We start from the raw sequence: 23,008 nt of genomic DNA, 5'->3' as shown, positions 1-23,008 counted from the left end.
TCGTCTTTCGGGCTTTTGGGACAAGGTTGGGTCGCTTTCTCTTCCTCCTCATATTAAGCATTTTTGTTGGAAGCTATGTAAAGGCTTACTAGGCACTAGAGATCTTAATCGTTGTGGTATGTCGTTGCCTGAACATTGTGAAGTATGTTGTGATGAAGATGAATCCATTCTGCATTTGTTTAAATGTTGCCGTTGGTGTCAATCGCTATGGGAATTGGTTGACTTGTCAAGTGTTTCTATAGCTCGGCAATCATGGACGTCTATTTCTGGTTGCAATGGATTTTTTAAAACTTTGGACATTGATAATTTGGTTAAGTTTGTGGCTGTGTGTTGCATTTGGAGTAATCGCAACAAAGCGATTTTCGAGTTTGTCTGTGAGCGCTCCATTTGTAGTGCTGAAGCAGTCTGATGATGGCTGATGGAGTACAAGCACTTCAAGTAATTGACCTTGGTGCAGCTGGTGATGGAGGAATTGAGGTTTACTTATTGATCAGAGCAAGGCTTTCATTTCTACCTTTAGTAATTGTCATTCGTTTCAATTGTTAAAATAGACTGTACTAAAGTAGCTAAAAGGGTAGCTAGTCTTAATACCTCTTCATTGTCATTGTCTCCTTGTTTTCTTTAATCGATTTGCGTGAGGGTATAGCGAATTTAATCCCTTTGGACGCTTTAAATTAATGAATGACGGACATGCCGTTTATCAATATATATATATATATATACATATATATATACACACATATATATTATTTTCTATCCTCCCTCCCTACAATCATGACGCATTCGAAAAGACGATTGTGAACCTTAATTCGGTTTTTAGGTATCAGATATGCATATATTAGTATTTACTAAGCTAGTCTCTCCTTCGCTCTACTTTGGTATTTGAAGTTGTTCTTCTACCTAAAAAGGCCAAAAAGGAAAACCTCGGTGCGTTAAGGCTCCCCGCTTTAAGGGCATGGGGGAGGATGTCGTAGTACGCAACCTTCCCCTTGCAATTGCAGAGAGGTTGTTTGACTCGAACCAGTAATCTTCAGGCCACAAAAGAGCAACCTTAACTGGTTGCGCCAAGGCTCGCCCTCAAGTTGTTCTTATACCTACATTATTGAATATTTTATCCACATACTATTATACCATTCGTTTGCTTCAAGACTTATGAACTTGGCCTCTTCATAAAAAGTAAAAGCCAAACATTATTAAACTGATTGAGTTAATCAGTTTGGTTCACAAATGCTTTGAAAAGAATTCATGCAATTTACTCAAAATTAAGTGACCTTCGATTTGCGATACTTATTTCGTTAAAAAAATGAACTTTTACAATAAAATTTGCTAATAATTTTCTCTAGTGAATAATTAACTGTTTAACACTACTTCTATACTGATCATGATCTATTGAAAATGAATTGTGATGATGATGTAAATTTTAAGCCCATCCTAATTAATCTTTATGAATGCTAGCTAATCTATTGGAAAATTCTCTGTCCTGGCGATAGAATCATTTCGGGGTCGAACTTTTCTTTGCTCTCTAGAAAGTTTTTCCATTTCGATCCGAAATGCTTAATCCAATTTTCTTTATTTGTGTAATGTGGAAGATATTGTTTCACTCTAATTCCATTTTTATCACAAAAGCTCAAAATCTCTTTGTTTTGATCATCATAGTCTTGATAGTTGAACCCACTTGAATGCAGAAATCCAACGGTGTAGAATGTTTCCTCATCAGGAATTATTGCCGACATTCTATCATCCCATCTGTAAACAAAAATATGGTTAATTTCAAAGTAACTATTATCGACTAGTAATATCTATGTTTCTTACTTGTTGCGATTCATAGGATAGACGAGGACAGGTCCCGTAGTGATGTTTCGTTTGAGGAGAATTCCTTTGAACACTCCTAAATCGAAATCGATAATTCGAGATTTTGGTATGAAGAGATTTAACCATGGATGATGAACTTCCCATAATCCTTGTGATTGGAGTTTTAGCTCTTGGTTGTGGACTCTATCAAGAAATTCCACGTAGGAAACATCTTTTCCGAACTTAAATCCAGGAACGTAGCTTAACCCTTTCAGTAACTCGTTCAATTCCTATACATGATCAAAATAAATATCAAATCGATAATCAAAATGTCTATTAAAGCCTAATTAACACAAAGAAGATTAATTAATGGATAATTGTGCATGGATAGTACCTTGTCTACGGTGGCAATGGTATGATCGTCATAATTTTTAGCGACTTCAAGGGAATAGAGAATATCGTGCTGTTTTATCAAGGAAGTGATTTGCTTGAAATGAGACTTGGGGAAAAAAGACGATCTCCAATTATTCAAAGAACCCTGATTCGTTATGAGAGAACCTTCTAAATAATCTAGAGCGTTGCTTTCTTCCCTTCCATTAAATGCGATCAACAGTTCTTGGTCTCTCGTAAAGCTAGAGAAATCGTTGTATAGCAAGCGTACCCATTTCACCTACAAGCAAAAATTGATTAATATATATAAAAAATCAACATTAAATACTAGTATTAACTTCTGTGCATATATTCAAACAGTTGGACTAATGTATTAGGACTTGAAATGTAGCCATTTTGCGCTTCTATCTTATTTATTTGTAGGGAGACACTTTTGACAAAATAATACCTCCTCCGACTTCCGTCTTTGAATAGATGACGTTTGATTTTTTTAGATTCATTCAAAAATTGATGTAATGTCATGATCTCTTTATACCCTTTATTTATTTATTTATTTTTAGGGGTTTATACCTTTTTTTTTATTGGTTTTGGACTATATATATGGAATACAATCAAATAAATATTATTATAAGATTTATATTGAGATATGATATGATATGAAGTGAAAGAAAATATCCTCACCCTTTTGGGAGCTGGCTCCAAGGTAATCCTAGCTCTAGTGATAATACCAAACTGGCCTAAACCTCCCAAAACAGCGTAGAAAAGCTCAGAGTTGTTGCGTTTGGAACAAGTTACCAAGTTTCCTTTTCCTGAATTCAAAATTTGCAACTCATTATTAGTAATATACTCCATATAGCTAGTAGTAAACCTAATGTATAATACCCATATGCATGAAAACTATTTGACTCTAACTCCACATATATTATTGTTTGTGCGAACGAACTCATTTCTTTATTGTACAATAATATATATAACTCCCAATATAAAAACGTGTACGTTTCTATTTACATCGCGGTCCACAGAATTTTACCAACTGAATATCCTCAGTTGAACAAATTATATGTTAAGATTATTTTTATATTTATACATATGTATATATAATTTGTATATTTTTGAAGTCATATAATTTGTATATATATTGTAGTCATACGAAAGTTAAAAATTATCATCGTCATAGTTACGGAAGCATATGTTTTGTTAAGATAGTCACCAATGTGAAGCTAAGATCGTCGCGTGTGGGCCCAGTGACCATGGTTAGTTAAATACTTAACTTAATTAAATGTAAGTCTATAATTAAAATTTTCTTGGATATATAAGAACTTCCAAGCGTATCTATATAATCTTTTAAGAATACCATCGAAAGAAATTAAGAGGAATTTGTACGTATTTAATCGCAAGTAATTAAATGTAAATTAAGCTAATTAATTAATTAGTACCTGTAACAACATCGAGCTCATAGACATTGCTAATCTGAGGACCAAAACGGAACGTTTGGCCGCTAATTCCGGCATTAGACAGAGTACCACCAACTGTTATATGCAAATAATCCGTCCACGAGACAGGCGAAAGCCCATGTGCCAGCGTGGCATGTAACACATCAATCCACATTTGTTCCCCAGACACGTCAGCGAAAAATCCCCTTCCGTCGACGACAACTCCTCCTCCTCCACCACACCATCGTCTCAAAGACATCATCTCCACCACCACGCCACTGCCACTGACCCCAACCATGGCCTGTCCTCGTACGGAGTGGCCACATCCTTTAGCCGCCACGTATAATTTAGTTTGGCTATTCACGTTGTTGTTATAAACGAATTTTGTTAAGGTTGCTATGTCGGAGACTGATGTCGGATAAAGAACTGCGATAGGGTTTCGGTTTACGATGTTTCCATAGTCCTGAGAGGCTGGTTTAATGGCTTCTGGATCGGTACGGAGTTTGGTGGAGATGGTAGGGGGTAACAAGATGTTGTTCATAGTCGATGGCGGCTTTGTGGTGGTACCAATTGTGGATATCATATGAGTTATAATAAATATTACCATGAAATTAGAAGACGTTGAAGAAGAAGTTGATAAGTATCTCATCAGAGACATTTTCTTTTGAGAGAGTGAAAGAGAAAGAAAAAGACTTATAAAAATAATGATCTATGAAGATAGAGAAGTGTATCGATCACATATATATAAATGAAATTATTGATTCACATGTGGACAATCTTATGTATCTCCGTATATAGTAGTATATACATGTATAAGTTATTGTACGTATATACTGGGTGATATTATATGATCTAACAAACTCTTCGGACTTTACCAGCCTATTGCATGTGCTTTAATTTCATTTTCTAGACTAGTTCACGGGTTCCCATTGTAAATTAACGTAGAAAGGAATTCACTGAAAGAACAGTCTCGTGCGACAACCATGAAAACTAAATTCCAAGTGTAATAGTAGTATTTTGGACAAAATTAAAATCTTTTGAAAAACCAAATCAAAACCGTCTAATTGATTCAGTTGAAACGATATGGAATTCGTTTATATACTTTATCATTCCCTAAATACAATTGTTATTACTTGTAGAAAAAAAGCTGACAAGTAATTAGAAGACAAATATTTTTCAGACATCCTCGATATCCTCACAGCCGATAATCATAAGATTAATATCTCGTTTCGACTGTCAACTTCCGAAACGGTAAAACATTTGAATTAAAGACAAATGTTACTACTACTAAGCACATGGAAATAAAGAACATGTCGCAGAGTCTCTAAATAAGCACGACATGCATGTGTTAGTTCGTGTAATCGTTATTCTTCTTGATTATTAGTTACAATTTTAGAAAGATGTTTTAGTCTCAACGATTAAAGTTATGTTTAAAATGAATTTATATGAATGTTTATTTGATTTATGTAAAATAACAGATATTTGCATTTAATTTGGAACGGATGGAGTATTTATTACAAACATGTTTCACGTAATATATATATATATATATAAATTTATGAATAAGATTAAGATACAAATCTCACATCATAAACTCATGCATGCATGCTGGATCACATATAGCAAATTTTGTTCATTTTATAAAAGATTCGTTCGGGCAACAACATATATAAAAACAACATAAATTCTTGCGTGCATAGGGTGTATAACTCCTTGTTCCATATAAACTTGTTAATCAAAATTACCTGTCTCATGGATCACATCCCTAATTAAATTACATATATATAAAAATAATACTCCCTCCATCTTAAAATAAATATAAATTTTTCAATATAAATTACATGTAAAAATTTGCATCTATTTTAGGACGGAAGTAGTAATTCATATTTAACTATTACTAATATTTACTTGTTGTACGTATAAAGTTAAACCTTTCTCAAATTTACAAAATAAGAAGTGAAATTGATTTCCAAGATTCTCTGAAACTTCTCTGGCGCCTTTTTCTTTAATTAGTTGTAGTAGCTTGTGTGCTACGTAGCTGCTTGCTTCTCTGTTGGAATTACATTTTGCTCTGCCTCTTTAGTGTGTATAATTGACTTACAGACGATATTAAATAATTCAACGATGTACTAGGATTCTGTTCTGTCGAATAAAAATCATATGAAAAGATATATATATATATATATAGGTAAGGTAATTAATGATGAGCCAGCAATATCCAGTTAAGCAGCAAAGAAGTTGCTTCGAAATTTATTTCTAGCCCTATATAGCAGTATACATTAATTTCCATTTAAAGTTCAACCGAATCTTTCTTTGTTCAAATCTTTTAGAATGAGGACTAAGATCAGTAAGAGGTGACCGATGAGCCATTGACTCTGACCAAAATGCAATTTGACGTTTATTGTAATTTGCTTATGGACAAAACCCCCCTGTTATTTTATAGTGCTTGATGCTTTGCCAATATTGAATGTGAAACATATATGCATATTTTGATTTTTTTTTTCCGTAGGAACGTTGATCAACTAGAACTAGGTACGTAGAAAATGTTATTTTCTTTCTGTAAGTTTTGAATGTTTACTTCAAAAAAAAAAAAAAATCATATGTGGACCACCGCTTAAATAATAGTAATGGAAAACGAGCTCAAGACTCATTTATGAACTAGTCGAAATCGAACAAAATTTTAAGATCGTTTATAGATGATCCGGATCTGAACTATGACTCGTTTAGAGCAAACATGTTATAACGAGAACCAAACAGTTCAAGAGCTATGACTCGTTTATAATTGATGTATTTCATAATTTTAATGCTCATACATAAATTTTATGATGTATTTCATAATTTTATAATTTTTCCCAAAAATTCATAATTTCTAGAATATAATAATATAAATTTATTTTTATAATCATAAAAATTTAAAAATATTGATATAGAAAAATTCTATACAAACAAAATATTATATAAATATAAAATATTTTCTCTCTCTTAATTAATTAAATAATATTGATAGGTACAGAAAAAATGCTCCTCCTCCAACAGCGAATTATTAATCAGTAGATGCCGTAAATTAGCTTTTTTGGGACTGATAACATTTTTAATAAACTGGTTTCATCATATTGAATTAGAAGTCACACATCAAAAAGCTTAACCTTGAAAGAGATTAGACTCAACAATTTTAATCATTGTTTAAATCATTGCACGTAATCGATATCTGAATTTGTAAAAATATGAACAAAGATGATGTATTTTGAAATTAAAACATTAAAACGTGTCGATACAAACAAACAAATCCAAAAATATGGTCCGAAAAGTCATGCCTGAATATGACTTGACAGTAAACTAAAGTCTAAAACAAAAAATTTTGTCCTGATTTTATTATTTCTTAATCAAATCATTGTTTCACAAACCATGCTAAGGACTCAAGTTTAGGACTTCCAATTGAGACAAGGACCAAATTTAGGTTGATATTGTAGAACTTAACCTCTTTCTCCTACCTAAAAGACCCAATTTTGAGTTACAGCCAGATTTACAGAATACGGATGAATCAATTCGATCAGTCAAAAACATCTACGGGACCAAAACCGATAGTATGAGTTTCCGTAGCAGTTCGATTTTGGTTGGTTTGGCTAGAAATAGGTCGATTCGGTAACCCAACCGAATCTAGGTTGATCAAAATTTGGTACTTTTAACCAGCAGATCGATTGATCAGTTCGGTTCAGGTAGATTTTGATTTGGTGGATCGGTTATGCCCACAGCCCACCCCTAGTCAGCTAGTCCTACTCTTACGCAATAGATGCTTCCCCAACAAGTATCAATATTGAACATGTATACACTTGTGTATATAGAAAAAAACTAGCAAGATTCCCATTATAGGCTGCAACCTTCTGTAACCAAAATGAAACACAATCTTTAGGCCATCGCTGAAGTTTCATAGTACTCGGAACAGGATCTTGTGTCTTTTCTCATGTAAAGAGGAGAACGTGACTTGACAGAGTTCACCATGTAGGTAAGGCATTTGGCCTTACACTCTCTCTCTTCTGAGCCATATACTTTTACATCCTGAATAATGTAAATTTCACCACATAAGGCTATTTGGCCTTACTCTACCTTTTACTCGTCAAGGACACAATGTCAAGTCACCCTCACAGCCTTTTACATAGGCACAAGATCCAGAGCAATCACTCTCATAGCCTTTTACGAAGGCACAAGATCCAAAAACCATCATCTTCACTGCCTTTTACATAGGCACAAGATCCAAAAACATCACAATAAGGAGCATTCTGCTCATACAATCGTTTTTGCAACCAAAAGAAACGAAAACGAGATCAGTAGTACCATACACAGACAGATACGGACGAGCAAACAAAAATATTCATAGGGAAAAAACAATTCCTCTATACATCTTTATGCTATATATATACTGCTATTATCTAACATTGGTGGGGACAATACTGCTATTCATTTCTCCATTATGTTGATTATTACAACCACCTTCTCCAAAATGACTCTTTCAACAACTACACCATAAATAAACCTATAATACGGAATTTAACCTAATCATTAATAACTACCAGTATCATCCAAAAGCCTACACTAATCACTGCTACTTGCAACACTATACTCTCATACTTGACTCCTACTGAAGCCGATTCCTCCCACAGCTTCAAAACTACCAACCTAAAATGTTAATCGAAACTAGCCCTAAATCATGCCCACCAACTCAGAGAATTGACTTACATAGACGAATAAAAGCTGACCTCCTGGAGGACCAATATAAGCCTAAGATCCAAACAGCAGAGGTCGAAAATAGACAGTGCAAAACTTGAAGTAAGCAGTGAAGTTGTAGCTGATATAGACTCAAACTCAGAAGGTTTCATTGTAAGTTTAATTATGACGAAAAGAGCTATGATTCGTATACAGCGAAAACCAAACAGGGGAATTGGCTTTGTACATAACCAAAGTACTCTAGAATTCAAAAACATATAATACTTCTGGAGAGAAGGTAACATGAGACAGAAGAGCCAAAATGATCTTCCTCATACTTGAAGCCGAGGGAAGAAGTAAATCAGTGGTTGCGACGAGTACAACATTTTATGCTCAAGCAGCAGGGACCTTCTTTCCATCTTCAATAAAGAAAATTGCAGTCTCCGGGACCTTAAAATGCAAAGAGATGTAAAAGTTTTATTTGGTACAGTCTGAGTCTAGTAAAATGCACAGCACTGACATAGCTGAAAACGAGAAAGGAACCCACAAGCTAGCATTGTTACATAAGCTGACTATAGGGACCAAAATGAGGGAGAGAGAACAAACGAAGAATAGCTATGTTGATGCTTTTCTGTGGTTTAAATTTAATCAAGTTTTTTATTGAAGACTCTCATCGCTATTTAGAAATAGAGATAACTAAAAAAAGTAACCACCTACTAAATATCAGAGAGGAGAGAAAATGATGAGCGTCTTACACTAGGCCAGGTATCTGTAATGAATTCTACAATATCGTATGCTATATCTCCTTGAACATCGATCTGGTCTTTATCAGTTGGCCCCTGCAAACATGTTTAAAACCACAAATGAGCATTTGAAAATTACAGTCGATAAGTCTTAGGCTCAAAATTCCACCATATACCTTGACTACGGAGGCTCCTGTAGCAAATTTCTTTCCCAACTTCTTAGAAGCATCACTAAGCTTGACACCTGAAAAAATCCAATTCACAAAAACAATAAGATACCACTTCAAATTGAGAATAGGAAATAAATTAAAAGCTGCTCGTAGGATTCTCACCCACCAAAAAGTTCCAATCCCTTGATGGTGGTGATAGATTTTCTCTTGTTACGTGTGACCTTTTCAACAATTATTTCTTGCTTCTCCTACAGAAAATTCATATGAATTATGAAGTTACAAAAAACTTGAACAAAAACTACATCGAAAGATATGCGTGCAAGTTGCTCATAGAACAAATATCAAGCCACATAAGTTACCTTTTTCTTAATTTTCCCACCGGGAAGACGTTTGACTTCCTCTTTCTTAGTAACTCCTAAGATCCAGATAGCAGAGACAAAAGCAAAGACAGATGTTAGAATCACAAACTACAACCATACAAAGGAAAAATGAACAATCAGCAATATAAAGTTAAACCAAGCAACTAATCAAGAAATATCAAGAGAACTCCTCAACAGTCCTTAGTAGCAAAAACAGTAAACATATTCCAAACATCAAACTATAAGTTCCGTCATCTGACGACCAAGATTACCGAGCTATACATAAATATATGAATTAAAAAATTCCAGGCAAAAAAATTAAATAATAAATACTGGCTTAAATTGCAATGGGCTGACAATATTCTGCATTAACATTAACAGCATTTTAACTAAACTAAGCTATAGAACAGAACTAAACTAAGCTATAGAACAGAAAGTTAACCTGAAGTATTGCCGCTGCTCGAAACACCAGTGGACTGTAACTTCTCAGTGACCTTATCAACATCCGTAGCATCTGCCTCCGCATAAAAACAATAAAATTGATTCAAGCATGGCAAAGTTTAGACTATTCTGAGAAACGCGATTAGGGTTTTACTTAGCGATACTAAAAATTCCAAGCTTGAAAAGTGAAACCAACCTTTGATTAGATCAGGGTAAAGATCCGGTGCGTTTTGGATCAACCAGGGTTTGCATTTCTCGAAATCGGGCCCGAATTCGCAGAACTCAGCGGGTAAACTGCAAACTACACAGTACAGTACTTGAACCGGTTGGGGTTTCTCAATCTCCGCCATTAGAAACCTATTCTTTTTCTTAGATTAGTGAAGTTTTGTGACTGCGAAAAATTGCGACAAAAATAAGTTGAGAGAGAAAGCACATTGAATTGTTTGTTTAGACCCAAACTATCGCTAAAAAGCCTTATGAAACATATTCTTTATTAAAAGACAAAAGAAACGCAGCTACTATTACACTTGAGCTAAATTAGCCCCTATAGCTAACATCTTGCAATTTTGGTAGATCAGAATCAGTTAAAGGCTTTAACTGGTCTATGAACTATAAGCATGTAAACTGTAAAGGTAAAAATACAGAAACGAGTTAACTGGTCTATGAAATATAATTCATAATTTTAAATTGACATGAGAAACAGGTATGCAACTCCAGTCATCAAACACCCCAGATATGTGAGCGGAGAAGAGCTGCTCAAACACTATAAAGCTGGGATTTTTAAACATGAGGAAAAATCAATTTAAGCAACAATGACTAAACCCCAGCACCCCAACGCAGTCGCCATCGGAAGTCCCACAGACGGAAAACAAAAAAGGTGACCGATTCACCATTGAAGAGTTGAGGAGAATTTAAAAATCAAACCACAGAAAAAAACAAACACAGAGATACACAATGATTGATCAGTTTCAAGACATAGATACAAAAAAATCCAATAATTCTTCGCCCATAAACCTCTGAAGATTGGAATCCCTTTAAACACGACTCATACACAACGAATCAAGCCCTTCAATGACTTCTAGGTTTAACACTATGGTAGAACAACAAGATACACATGAACAAAAAGACGAATTACCGCGTTTATCTTTGAAAGGTGATGGTGGGATAACGATTTCCCGCTCGTGGCAGAGGAGAGGAGTGGCGCTGGCGACGCTGGCGAGCCGGAAGAGAGAGAGGAGAAAGTGAGGAACTCGTTTTTGGTCTGAAGAGAGATTGAATTTGAGTCTATACTTTTGGGTTCGACCTAAATAATTCATATGAGTTGAATCGAAATTATATGATTAGATAGCAATTGAACCGAACTAATTGTTGAATTTCGTTTCCTTCAATTAGAAACGTTTCTCTTGGCGTTGCCATCTTGAATGTGTTGACCGTTTCCGGGTCTTCAATTGTTGGAAATAAACGCCTTCCCCGAACTTAGTTACGGTTAGTAAGCTTCTGATATAGAAGATCCACCTAAGTGGCAACTATAGAGCATACACACTTAACCAAACCGATCACCAAGTTACGTTGAGTCTTGCAGCGGAATTATAGCAAAGATCGGAGCGAACTGACAACGATATGTAAGCCCGAAATAATGCAAGCAATAATAAATTAAAGAAGACACGATATTTAACGTGGTTCACCCCTCGAATTAGGGCTACGTCCACAGACAAGGCCAGGCCAGAAAAATCACTAGTAGAAAAATGTTTACAACCTATTTTTCTACTATCTACTCTCTCACTGGAGTATCGTAATTAGCTGTCTAATTACGGAACCTATTTTCTGCCTCACTCTTTTCTCTCAAGAGTATTACAAAAGAAACTCTTTCTTTTCTTTTGTTTGCCCTCACTCTTAATTCTCTCCGTTGGTATGTTTTGGGTTGAAGTCTCATGCCTATTTATAGGCAAGATTCCACCGCCTCATGAAATGCACCGCCATTCAAGAGACTTCTTCTTTCCACCGACTTAATTAATTATATATATATTTCTTTCTTTGACTTTCAAACTTGGTGGCTTTGTTTGGGCTGCACAACTCATCGATCTCCCCCTGCAGCCCTAAACGAAGGAGATATCTATGAACGGAAATCAATGAGACAAAGTCATGCCGATCCAATCGGCACATAACTGGTGCTTCTCCCGGGTCACTACTTTCGTAGTCATATCGGCGGCGTTCCTGTCTGTATGAATCTTCTTCAAACAAAACAATTTGTCTTCAATTGCCTGTCTGATCCAATGATATCTCACATCGATATGTTTTGTCCGCGCATGATACATAGTGTTCTTACTTAAGTCTAGTGCACTTTGACTATCACAATAAACTATGTATTCTGGTTGCGTCATACCCAATTCTTGAAGGAACCTTTTTATCCAGAGCATCTCCTTGCCAGCTTCCGTGGCTGCTATGTATTCAGCTTCAGTGGTAGATAGCGCCACACACTTTTGTAACTTAGACTGCCAAGAGATAGCTCCCCCTGCAAATGTAAACACGTAGCCTGAAGTAGACTTTCTACTATCAGCGTCTCCCGCCATATCTGCATCAGTGTACCCTTCAAGAATTACTTCCGAACTTCCAAAACTCAGGCATAACTTGGAGGTCCCTCTGAGATATCTGAAGATCCATTTCACAGCTTCCCAATGCACCTTTCCTGGATTTGACAAATATCTGCTCACTACGCCAACTGCGTGAGCAATATCTGGTCTGGTACACACCATAGCATACATCAAGCTTCCGACCGCTGAGGAGTACGGTACGTTAGCCAATTCACTCTTTTCTTTCTCCGTTGTTGGGCAAGCTCTTTTACTAAGCTTAAAGTGAGCGGCAAGCGGAGTTGAGACTGGTTTCGAGTTCTTCATATTGAACCTCTCAAGTACACGTTCGATGTACTTCTCCTGTGACAACCACAGCTTTCCAGTCTTCCGATCACGGATGATATCCATCCCCAATATACGCCTTGCCGATCCCAAATCTTTCATTTCGAATGCTTTAGAAAGATTTGACTTCAACTTGTTGATCTCCTTGACATCTTGTCCCACGATCAACATATCATCAACATATAGGAGAAGAATGATGAATTTTCCGTCGGAAAATTTGTGGATGTATACACAATGATCTGCCTCTGTCTTGTTGAAGCCATGACTCACCATGAATGAGTCAAATTTCTTGTACCACTGACGAGGTGCCTGTTTCAATCCGTGCAGGCTCTTCTTCAACTTGCAGACCATTTTCTCTTTCCCTTTCACCATGAAGCCTTCAGGTTGCTCCATATAAATCTCCTCATCAAGATCACCATGCAAAAACGCAGTCTTCACATCGAGCTGCTCCAATTCAAGGTTCAGACTAGCTGCTAACCCAAGTACAATCCTTATCAAGCTCATCTTCACCACGGGTGAAAATATCTCGTCAAAATCGATGCCTTGCTTCTGCCCGAAGCCCTTCACCACAAGACGAGCTTTGTACTTTATCAGCTTGTCACCTTCTCTCTTCAGTTTATACACCCACTTATTCTTGAGTGCCTTCCTTCCTGTTGGTAGCTTAACCAACTCATAAGTGTTGTTCTTCAACAGGGAATCCATCTCTTCTTGCATGGCTTTCTTCCAACAGTCTTTGTCTTTACAAGATTGTGCTTCCTTGAAGCTCTCTGGCTCCCCCTCGTCAGTAATTAAAATATACTCAGAACTGGGATATCTTGTAGATGGCACCTGCTGTCTATCGGACCTCCTCAACTGAGGTTGACCAGCTTCTCCGTGCTCCACGTGCTCAGCATCTTCAGCATTTGTGGACGCATCACAATCATCTACACTCTCTTCTGCTCCCCCCGCGGCTGATTCTTCTATATCATCCCCTTGTTCCGATTCAGGCATCTCTACTCCATCTGTGGCACTTGGAGCTGATTCCGGTGTTATGTCGATAACACCTTCTGCAGATTTTGCATCGTCTGCTTTTGTGTGCAAATTTTCTATGGTCTCGTACTCATAGAAAATTACATCCCTGCTTCTCACAGTCCTCTTCTTTACCGGATCCCATAGCCTGTAGCCAAATTCCTCGTCTCCATATCCCCACGAATATGCAAGGAATTGCTTTATCATCAAGCTTCGATCTCTGTTCCTTCAATACGTGCATGAATGCCTTGCAACCAAACACCTTCAAATGAGAGTAGGAAACGTCTTTTCCTGTCCAAACTCTCTCAGGAATATCAAAATTCAAAGGAACCGATGGCGATCGATTTATTAGATAGACCGCAGTGTTCACAGCTTCACCCCAAAATGGCTTGGGAAGTTTTGCCATTTTCAGCATACTTCGAACTTTCTCGACGATAGTCCGATTCATCCGTTCTGCAACACCATTATGTTGTGGTGTTCCCGGAACTGTCTTCTCATGCCGAATACCATGTTTCAAGCAATACTCCTTGAACTCTCTTGAGACATACTCTCCACCATTGTCCGATCGAAGACACTTTAATGGCTTTCCGGTCTCTCTCTCCACCATGGCATGGAATTGCTGAAAATATTGAAATACTTGGCTCTTCGTCTGCAACAGGTATATCCACGTCTTCCGTGAAGCATCGTCAATGAACGTGACAAAATATCTATTGCCACCCAACGAATCTACCTCCATGGGACCACAAACATCAGAATACACCAACTGTAACTTGTCTTTCTTCCGGTTGGAGTTCTTCTGAAATGCAACTCTATGATGCTTCTCGAGTAAACAATCCTCACAAGGGTTCAACAACTTTCCTTTGGCCGCCGGGATGAGGGACTTCTTGGCCAAAAGTTGCAATCCTTTCTCGCTCATATGCGCCAGCCGCCTGTGCCACAAATCTGGCGAAGCATCATCTGCTACTGCATTAAGTTGTCCTCGACACACCTTCATGTGTGTTCTATACAACGTACAACAAAGTTGTCCTTTCGCTACCACCAAGGCTCCCTTGGTTAGCTTCCATCTGCCGTTGCCCAAGAAGTTATCATGTCCATCCTTGTCCAGCATCTGTACAGAAATCAAGTTCAGACGCATATCGGGAATATGTCGCACATCTTTCAGAGTTAGTGTGCATCCGATATTTGTCTGTACACAGATGTCACCAATCCCTATGATTCGAGAAACACTGGTGTTTCCCATATTCACTTCGCCAAAGTCTCCTGCTTTGTACGTAGAGAAATATTCTCTCTTAGAGGTACAGTGGAATGAAGCGCCAGAATCCACTATCCACTCGACATCTGAACCCGCTACATGACAACATACTCCTCCATTACAAAATAGAGTTACACCACTAGTGTTACTAGATGATGCCGTAGCCGTTGTATTTCTGTCATCTCCCTGCTTCTGATTCTTGTCATTCTCTGGCTTCAAGAATTTGCAGTCTCTCCGAATGTGGCCAAGTTTACCACATTGGAAACATTTCACCCTACTCCTGGACTTGGATCTCTCTCCCTTGAAATGTCCACCAGCTCCTCTGCTTTTGCTTCTACCTCTGTTCTCCGAGATAAAGGCGTGCGACTCGTTCCTGATTGTATCTTTTCGACGAATTTCTTCGTTGAATAGACTTGCAGTAATCATACTCACTATTACTTTGCCTTGTGGAGCAGAATTGGTTAACGACACCACCAACGTGTCCCAGCTATCAGGTAACGATCCAAGGAGCACACATGCTTGAGCTTCATCATCAAGAACAAGACCTGCCGTAGTTAACTGGGCTACCAGGCCTTCAAAGACATTCAAGTGTTCGGCAATCGATTGTCCCTCCTTCAGTCTCAAGTTCATGAGTCTACGCATCAAGAAAATTTTGGCTTGAGCGTTCTTCGTCTCATACATGGACTCTAACTTGTTCCAAAGAACTTGGGGGTCAGTTTCTTTGGCAACATGGTTATAGATGCTGATATCCACCCACTGGCGGATAGCTCCAACCGTCTTCTTTTTCAGCTTGCTCCACTGACCGTCTGTCAGTTCCTTCGGCTTAGCTTCATCTCCTTCAACTGGATCCCATAGATCCTTCGAGTTGAGGTGATCCTCCATCATTGTCTTCCACAATGAATAATTTGTTGCCGTCAATTTGACCATCGTTCCGGAATAATTTTCCGCCATGATCTCCTCCACGATCTTCACTTCACAGACTCGTCTCTGATACCAGTTTGTTGGGAATAAACGCCTTCCCCGAACTTAGTTATGGTTAGTAAGCTTCTGATATAGAAGATCCACCTAAGTGGCAACTATAGAGCATACACACTTAACCAACCGATCACCAAGTTACGTTGAGTCTTGCAGCGGAATTATAGCAAAGATCGGAGCGAACTGACAACGATATGTAAGCCCAAAATAATGCAAGCAATAATAAATTAAAGAAGACACGATATTTAACGTGGTTCACCCTCGAATTAGGGCTACGTCCACGGACAGGGCCAGGCCAAAAAAATCACTAGTAGAAAAATGTTTACAACCTATTTTTCTACTATCTACTCTCTCACTGGAGTATCGTAATTAGCTGTCTAATTACGGAACCTATTTTCTGCCTCACTCTTTTCTCTCAAGAGTATTACAAAAGAAACTCTTTCTTTTCTTTTGTTTGCCCTCACTCTTAATTCTCTCCGTTGGTATGTTTTGGGTTGAAGTCTCATGCCTATTTATAGGCAAGATTCCACCGCCTCATGAAATGCACCGCCATTCAAGAGACTTCTTCTTTCCACCGACTTAATTAATTATATATATATATATTTCCTTCTTTGACTTTCAAACTTGGTGGCTTTGTTTGGGCTGCACAACTCATCATCAATATTTATTTTGAAACGTTTCTGTTGAGTATACCGATACCTGTATCCGAAATGTTTTCGATATAGATTCGGCATGTAAGAGAGTTTTCGTGCTACATAGAATAAAGCAACCCAGATTTTCCTTGCGATGTACTCGGTCATTGGTTTGATTTGTAACCTGTTTTAACCATTAATAATGATAATCCAATTCTCTAATCCTCATGAAATAGTAATATAGAATCTGTTTGGAACAGTTTTTTAAAAACATGGTTGGGTGAATTTTTTTGAAACTAAACGTAAAATTTTAATTTATTATCATACATGCATTTATTCTATAATAAGACGCATGATTAGAAATAAAACGATTTTGTGACTTTATATTAAAAATTTTAATAGACATTACAAAGCCCAATTGGTCATGTACAAACTTGTGGCGAAATGTCTGGTCAATAGAATGAGAATGTGGTTGCAGAGTGGTTTCATTTCTGCCCGATCTGTGCTTGATAATATTGTTGTGGCTTTTGAGTTAGTACATTCGATGACTTTGAAAAGAGGTGGTAGGAATGGTGTTATGGCAGTTAAATTGGACATTAAGAAGGCGTATGACAAATTAAAATGGCCTTTTATTAAGAATTGTTTGCTGAGAGTGGGCTTTCCATTGTCTTTTGTTAATTTGTTGATGAAATGTATTACTACCGTCTCGTATTCTATTCTGGTTAATGGTATGGAGCAGGAGGTTTTCTTTCCTTCTAGGGGTCTTCGGCAAGGTGATCCTTTGTCACCGATTTTATATGTTTTATGCACTGAGGATCTAACCAGCTTAATTAAGGATAAAGTGCGCAAAAATTTGATTCAGGGTGCCAGTGTTTCGCGTACAGGAGTGAAAGTGTCTCATTTGTTATTCGCTGATGACAGTTTAGCTTTCTTGCGTGCTTCATCGTCGGATTGCAATGAATTCTTGGATGTTTTGAGGACTTACAAATTGGCGACTGGCCAAGAAGTTAATTTCAATAAGTCAAGTTTATTTTTCAGTCGGAATGTGCCTGAGGAAGAGCGTGTGTCACTGCAGCAGATTCTTGGGATCACTAAATGTTTGTCGGAATCAAATTACTTGGGAATGCCAATTTTGATAGGTAGAAGTAAAAGAGCATCGTTTGAATATCTGCGAGATAGGTTCAAGAGTAAAATGGAGGGATGGAAAGGGAAGTTGCTTACTGTAAGAGGAAAGGGGGTGCTTATTAAATCGGTTCTCCAATCGCTTCCGACTTATGTCATGAGCTTATTTAGATTGCCGGCAGGTTTCTGTGAGGAGCTAGAGATGTACTGCGCGAAGTTTTTATGGGGAAAGGAAAATGGAACTAGGAAAATTCACTGGGTTGCTTGGAGGAACCTATGTGAAAAGAAGAATGTAGGAGGGTTGGGTTTCAAGATGTTGGAAGCTCATAACTTAGCTCTGCTTGCTAAACAGGCATATAGACTCTTTGTAGATCCGAATTCTTTGATGGCTCGTATATTTAAAAATAAATATTTCAGAATATCTTCTTTCAAGAAGGCTGTACTAGGGTCAAACCCTTCTGCAATTTGGAGGGCATTTCTAGAAGCCAGAGATGTCTTGGTGGCTGGAGGTCGATGGCGTGTGGGGGATGGTGTCGAGATTGAAGTCTATAATGATAAATGAGTGTCAAATCTTGATAATAATAGAGTCTTGCCTATTAATGCTTCTTTTAATAAGCATTTGACTGTAGCATCCCTTATTAATTCTACTGATTTTTCTTGGAACCAGGATCGTTTGCAAACCTTATTTTCGGAGGATCAAGTGAAAGCGATCCTAGCAACTCCTTTGGTTTCACGACAGGCTAAAGATAGATATATATGGCTCGGCAACCAAGATGGGAAATACACTGTGCAGTCCGGTTATTACGTGGCAAAATATTTGTTGCTGATTAAAAAAATCTTTTGCCAGTTCTAAGCTTATTTTCTCACTAGAACAAATTGTGGTTGATCAAACTACCTCTAAATCTTAAGATGTTTTGCTGGAGGTTTTGCAAAGGAGTTCTAGCTACAACTAATAATTTATTACGGTGAGGTATGACATTTATTCCTACTTTGTGCTCGGTATGTAGAGCTAGGGATGAATCGATTATGCATTTGTTTCGTGACTGCTATTGGGCTCGGCAAGTATGGGCTGGTATGAACTTGGACGTTGTTCATGAGAATTTAACAGAGAATGTGTTTTGCTGGCTGAATAATGTTTTTACTCTGTTGCATGATGGAAGTCTTATCTTGTTCATCTTAACATCATATTGGATTTGGTCTAATAGGAACAAGGTGGTCTTTGAGTTGTTGTGTGAGAATCCTTCTGCTTCTGTAATTGGCATCAGGAAATGGCATGATCATCTAGTAGGTCTGGACCAGATTGCTATTCAGAGGAATAGATTGGTTCAATCTTATCCGGTTAAATGGCAACCACCAGATCCAGGATTCGCTAAGATCAACTTCGCTGCTTCATTTATCTATGGTGCTTCATTGAATTGTTTTGGTGTAGTGGCTCGAAATAGGGCTGGGTTTGTTTTGGCAGCAGAATGGGGAAAGTTGGGACCTGATGAAGATGCTTATCATGCTGAAGCTTGTGCGGCAAACAAAGCTTTAGAACTTGCTTGTAGTTTGGGTCTGCAAAATGTTCAGATTGAAGGAGACTGTCTTAGATTAATAACAGAATTGCAGAATACATGTAGCAGTGCGACGAGCTGTGGAGTTTTGGTGGATGCTGTTAAAGAGAAAAGCACTTTGTTTGATGCTTGTTCTTTTCATTTTGCTAAAAGATCGGCTAATGCTGTAGCTGACTGCCTTTCTCGTTTAGACTATTCAATATCATCAAAATGTTTTTCTGATGTTTCTTTACCAGTTGTTGTACTTGACTTAGTCCATTTGGACGCTATTTTTTTAGTAAAGTTCACAGTTTAGAATCAAAAAAAAATAAAAAAATTTAATAGACATAAGTATTAAATTATAATTAATAAAACTTAAAAATATATAAGATTAATTAGTGGAAGTATAAGGATGTACTTTTAATTTTGAAAAGATATGATATTCTACAAGCTTCCATACGGTAAAATCCATAAACTAAATAATAAAAATTGAAAGAAAGTAAAGTAATGAAAATAAAAAGGAGAATGAAAGAGAGAAGGGGCGATGGGTAGAAAGAAAAAAGAAAAAATTAGATATAGAGGAAAGAAGTTTAGTGACAAAGGCAAAGGGAGACACAGTCGTTGTTTGGTATGCTAGCAAGTAGAGACAATGCATTAGGCAAAGGGAGACACAATGGTTGTTTGGTATGCTAGCAAGTAGAGACAGTGCATTAAAAATCATATGAGTTGTTGCAATCGCTTCTAATTTTAAAATGGAAGTGGGATGATATTGTCATGGATTTTGTGTCAAGTTTGCCGAGAATTTTACAAGGCCATGACTCTATATGGATAATAGTTGATAGATTGACGAAGTCTTCTCATTTCATCCCTATGAAGACTATCTTTTCTTTAGATCGTGTGGCGCGCATTTATCTGAATGAGGTAGTCCACTTGCATGGCATTCCAGAATCCATTGTTTTTTATAGGGATGCTCGACTCACATCTCGATTTTGGGAAAGTGCTAACAAGCTTTATGCACAAAAATCAAATTCAGTATGGCTTTTCATCCTCAGTCTGATGGCCAGCCAGAACGCACCATTCAAACTCTTAAGGATATGTTGAGAGCATGTACTCTAGATTTCAAAGGCGGTTAGGAAGATCACTTGCCACTAATAGAATTTGCGTATAATAGTAGCTGTCATTCTTCTATAGAGATGTTTCCCTTTGAAGCCCTTTATGGAAAGAAGTGTAGATCAGTCTTGTTTTGGGATGAGACGGGAGAAGGAAAAATTGTGGGATAAGACTTGATACAATAAAATATTTCCTGCAGCCCAAAGCAGGCAGAAGAGTCATGCGGATCAATGAAAACGAGACTTGAAATTTGAAGTTGGTGATAAGGTCTTTATGAAGATTTCTTCCTTGAAAGGCATTATGAGATTTGGGAAGAAAGGGAAACTTAGTCCTTGCTATATCGATCCATTTGAGATCTTGAGGAGGGTGGGTCGGTGCGGTCTCTTATCAGTTAGCATTGCCCCCAAAATTAGATCATGTGCATCCGGTGTTCCATATCTCTATATTACGGAAATATATATATCTGATCCCTCACATATTCTAGATTATTTGTCAATTGAATTCACTGAAGATGTCTTATCATCCAGAACTGGTTGAAATTGTTTACTATAGTGAACGCATCCTTCGCAATAAGACCATTCCTATCTTCACTTCTGATTCAGATATAACTCTTTAAATTCGAAGATTGTGGGGAGGATTTGTTACACCCTATTCATTAGACATAAATTTAATTTATTATCGTACATGCATTCATCTATAATAAGACGTATGACTAGAATTAAAATGATATCGTGACATTACGTCAATTGATAAACTTTATATAAAAAAATATACAGTTATAAGGATCAACGTTGTCAAACTCGAGAGTCTAGGTAGACTAGTTTAGGGGGTAGAATCGACTCGACAAACTCAACTTGCTAAGTTACCGAAATTAAAATTCATACTAAAATAAAAATAAAAATAAAGGGTCTGAAGTGTACAAATTAAGAAAAAATAAAGTAAATATATTGTCTCTATAATAACATTTTTTGATGTTAATAATAACATGTAAGTTCAAAATGGTGCGTTTGTATTCTGGGGGTATTTTTAAAATTAAAAGCTGACATGTCGTTTATTTTTAAATTAAAATGGCCCTCTCCTTCCTTTCTCCCACTCTCTCTTTCCCTCCTCAACTAGCGACACCAGTCTTAGAGTCTCCACTGCGTAGACGTCTCAAGGTTACTTTTTCTATTTAAAAGTAATTTAAATTTCTTTTCTAAAGACTCGCGAAAATTGGTGGTTCGGTAGAGTTTACCGATTTCATATCGAGTTCACCGATTCCATAAGCGAGTATATACACATTCGATTTTGAGACAGAGTTAACTCGTTTGGCTTATTTGAATCGTAAACTCGGTGGGCTTACGAGTTGACTCGCGAGTTTGACAACCATGACAAGGATTGATATATAAGTTATTAAACATTAAGGATGCTATAGTTGACTAAGTAATGAACACTAGTAGAAAATTGGGCTAGCGCCACGCTGAGGGTATCCACGGCGAAAAAGATTAGCGTAAAGTTACCTATGGTCACGATTTTTTAACTGTGGTAAAAAAATTCGTCCACGAGTTGAAAACCGTTACGCCACGATTTTTTGACAACGATAAAAATGCGTGGTGTAAAAGGACAATATATCACGGTTTAGTAGACGTGCAGATTTTTTTTTATCTCCACAGTTTGAAAACCAGGGCAATAGGGATGAACAGGATTAATTAACTTTTCAAATTCCCCTTATCGTCTTGAAAACACGCGAAAATCATTGTTAAAACATCTCGACCACAATTCTCTCTTCTCACTTCTGAAACCCTAATCCTCTAAAATTCTCTCATTCTCTCACAAAATTCACTTACAAGAATCGACGATCTTCTTCCTTAAAGTTTTGCTTTTCGTTCAAAGGTACGATTTGGATCTAAACTTGTCTGTTAATTTCATGTTTTCTTTGTCAGTATTGTGGATGAATGATTTGATGACAGTTCATTCTTTTGCGTGATTTTGATGAGTAAATAGAACTTTGCATGTAGTTTTTATTTAAGGAATGTGAAAAGATCTCTTTCTGTTAGTGTAATAATTGACATTTTCGGAAGTATTTTGATTTACTCTCTCATGTTGTTCGATTCGGATCGAAGAACTTAATATTAACTGTTGTTGGTATATTTCCTCTGCATTTACTCTCAATCAGCTCTGTTTTGCTATCGATAGTGTGCTCATGGTCTGTTATTCATGAATCACATATATGTTCGTATTTGATAGTTGTAGTTGCTATATCTTTTTAATCTGTTGATTTACTTTGTTTTCAGGCCCCAAAATGGTGCACCACTTTGAGATGACTATTTCACATTACCAAGAAAACAACAAAGAAGCATGGTAAGATGAATATAATTTCATCGCCAAATCAGTTGTTACATTTATATAATTTATATATAACATTTTACTTATGTTTTGTAGTATTTCATTGCTTTTC

At 37.0% G+C, this 23,008-nt stretch overlaps 3 protein-coding genes across 3 annotated transcripts; 1 reads left to right on the top strand and 2 right to left on the bottom strand.

Moving 5' to 3' along the window:
- Nucleotides 1–1,460: 1,460 nt before the first annotated feature.
- LOC139882299 (cytokinin dehydrogenase 3-like) lies at nt 1,461–4,272 on the bottom strand. The gene is made up of 5 exons (XM_071866653.1): nt 3,618–4,272; nt 2,863–2,990; nt 2,186–2,461; nt 1,813–2,081; nt 1,461–1,746 (listed from the first exon to the last, which is right to left on the bottom strand). Exons 1-5 carry the CDS (start codon nt 4,270–4,272, stop codon nt 1,461–1,463), a joined length of 1,614 nt encoding a protein of 537 aa, XP_071722754.1.
- A 4,436-nt stretch (nt 4,273–8,708) lies between these two features.
- On the bottom strand, nt 8,709–10,378 carry LOC139882298 (translation machinery-associated protein 22-like). The gene is made up of 7 exons (XM_071866652.1): nt 10,225–10,378; nt 10,030–10,101; nt 9,588–9,643; nt 9,395–9,476; nt 9,235–9,302; nt 9,071–9,154; nt 8,709–8,765 (listed from the first exon to the last, which is right to left on the bottom strand). The coding sequence occupies exons 1-7, from the start codon at nt 10,376–10,378 to the stop codon at nt 8,709–8,711; spliced, it is 573 nt and encodes a 190-aa protein (XP_071722753.1).
- Nucleotides 10,379–18,901: 8,523 nt separating this feature from the next.
- LOC139882296 (uncharacterized) lies at nt 18,902–19,777 on the top strand. The gene has a single exon (XM_071866651.1). It carries the CDS (start codon nt 18,902–18,904, stop codon nt 19,775–19,777), a length of 876 nt encoding a protein of 291 aa, XP_071722752.1.
- The last annotated feature ends 3,231 nt before the right edge of the window (nt 19,778–23,008 follow it).

Source organism: Rutidosis leptorrhynchoides, unplaced genomic scaffold, assembly GCF_046630445.1.
Source record: "Rutidosis leptorrhynchoides isolate AG116_Rl617_1_P2 unplaced genomic scaffold, CSIRO_AGI_Rlap_v1 contig255, whole genome shotgun sequence".
Lineage (NCBI taxonomy): Eukaryota > Viridiplantae > Streptophyta > Magnoliopsida > Asterales > Asteraceae > Rutidosis > Rutidosis leptorrhynchoides.
Note: the sequence above shows the minus strand (reverse complement) of the source record. Positions and strands in the feature narration are given on the sequence as shown.

Coding starts and splice junctions, on each gene's coding strand:
- LOC139882296 (XM_071866651.1), top strand. CDS start 18,902: ATGACATTTATTCCTACTTTGTGCTCGGTATGTAGAGCTAGGGATGAA.
- LOC139882298 (XM_071866652.1), bottom strand. CDS start 10,378: ATGGCGGAGATTGAGAAACCCCAACCGGTTCAAGTACTGTACTGTGTA. Junction 9,644..10,029: donor GAGCAGCGGCAATACTTCAG/GTTAACTTTCTG, acceptor TCTGGATCTTAG/GAGTTACTAAGAAAGAGGAA. Junction 9,303..9,394: donor CAAGGGATTGGAACTTTTTG/GTGGGTGAGAAT, acceptor GGATTTTTTCAG/GTGTCAAGCTTAGTGATGCT.
- LOC139882299 (XM_071866653.1), bottom strand. CDS start 4,272: ATGTCTCTGATGAGATACTTATCAACTTCTTCTTCAACGTCTTCTAAT. Junction 2,991..3,617: donor TGAGCTCGATGTTGTTACAG/GTACTAATTAAT, acceptor TTTTGAATTCAG/GAAAAGGAAACTTGGTAACT. Junction 2,082..2,185: donor CCATTGCCACCGTAGACAAG/GTACTATCCATG, acceptor GATCATGTATAG/GAATTGAACGAGTTACTGAA.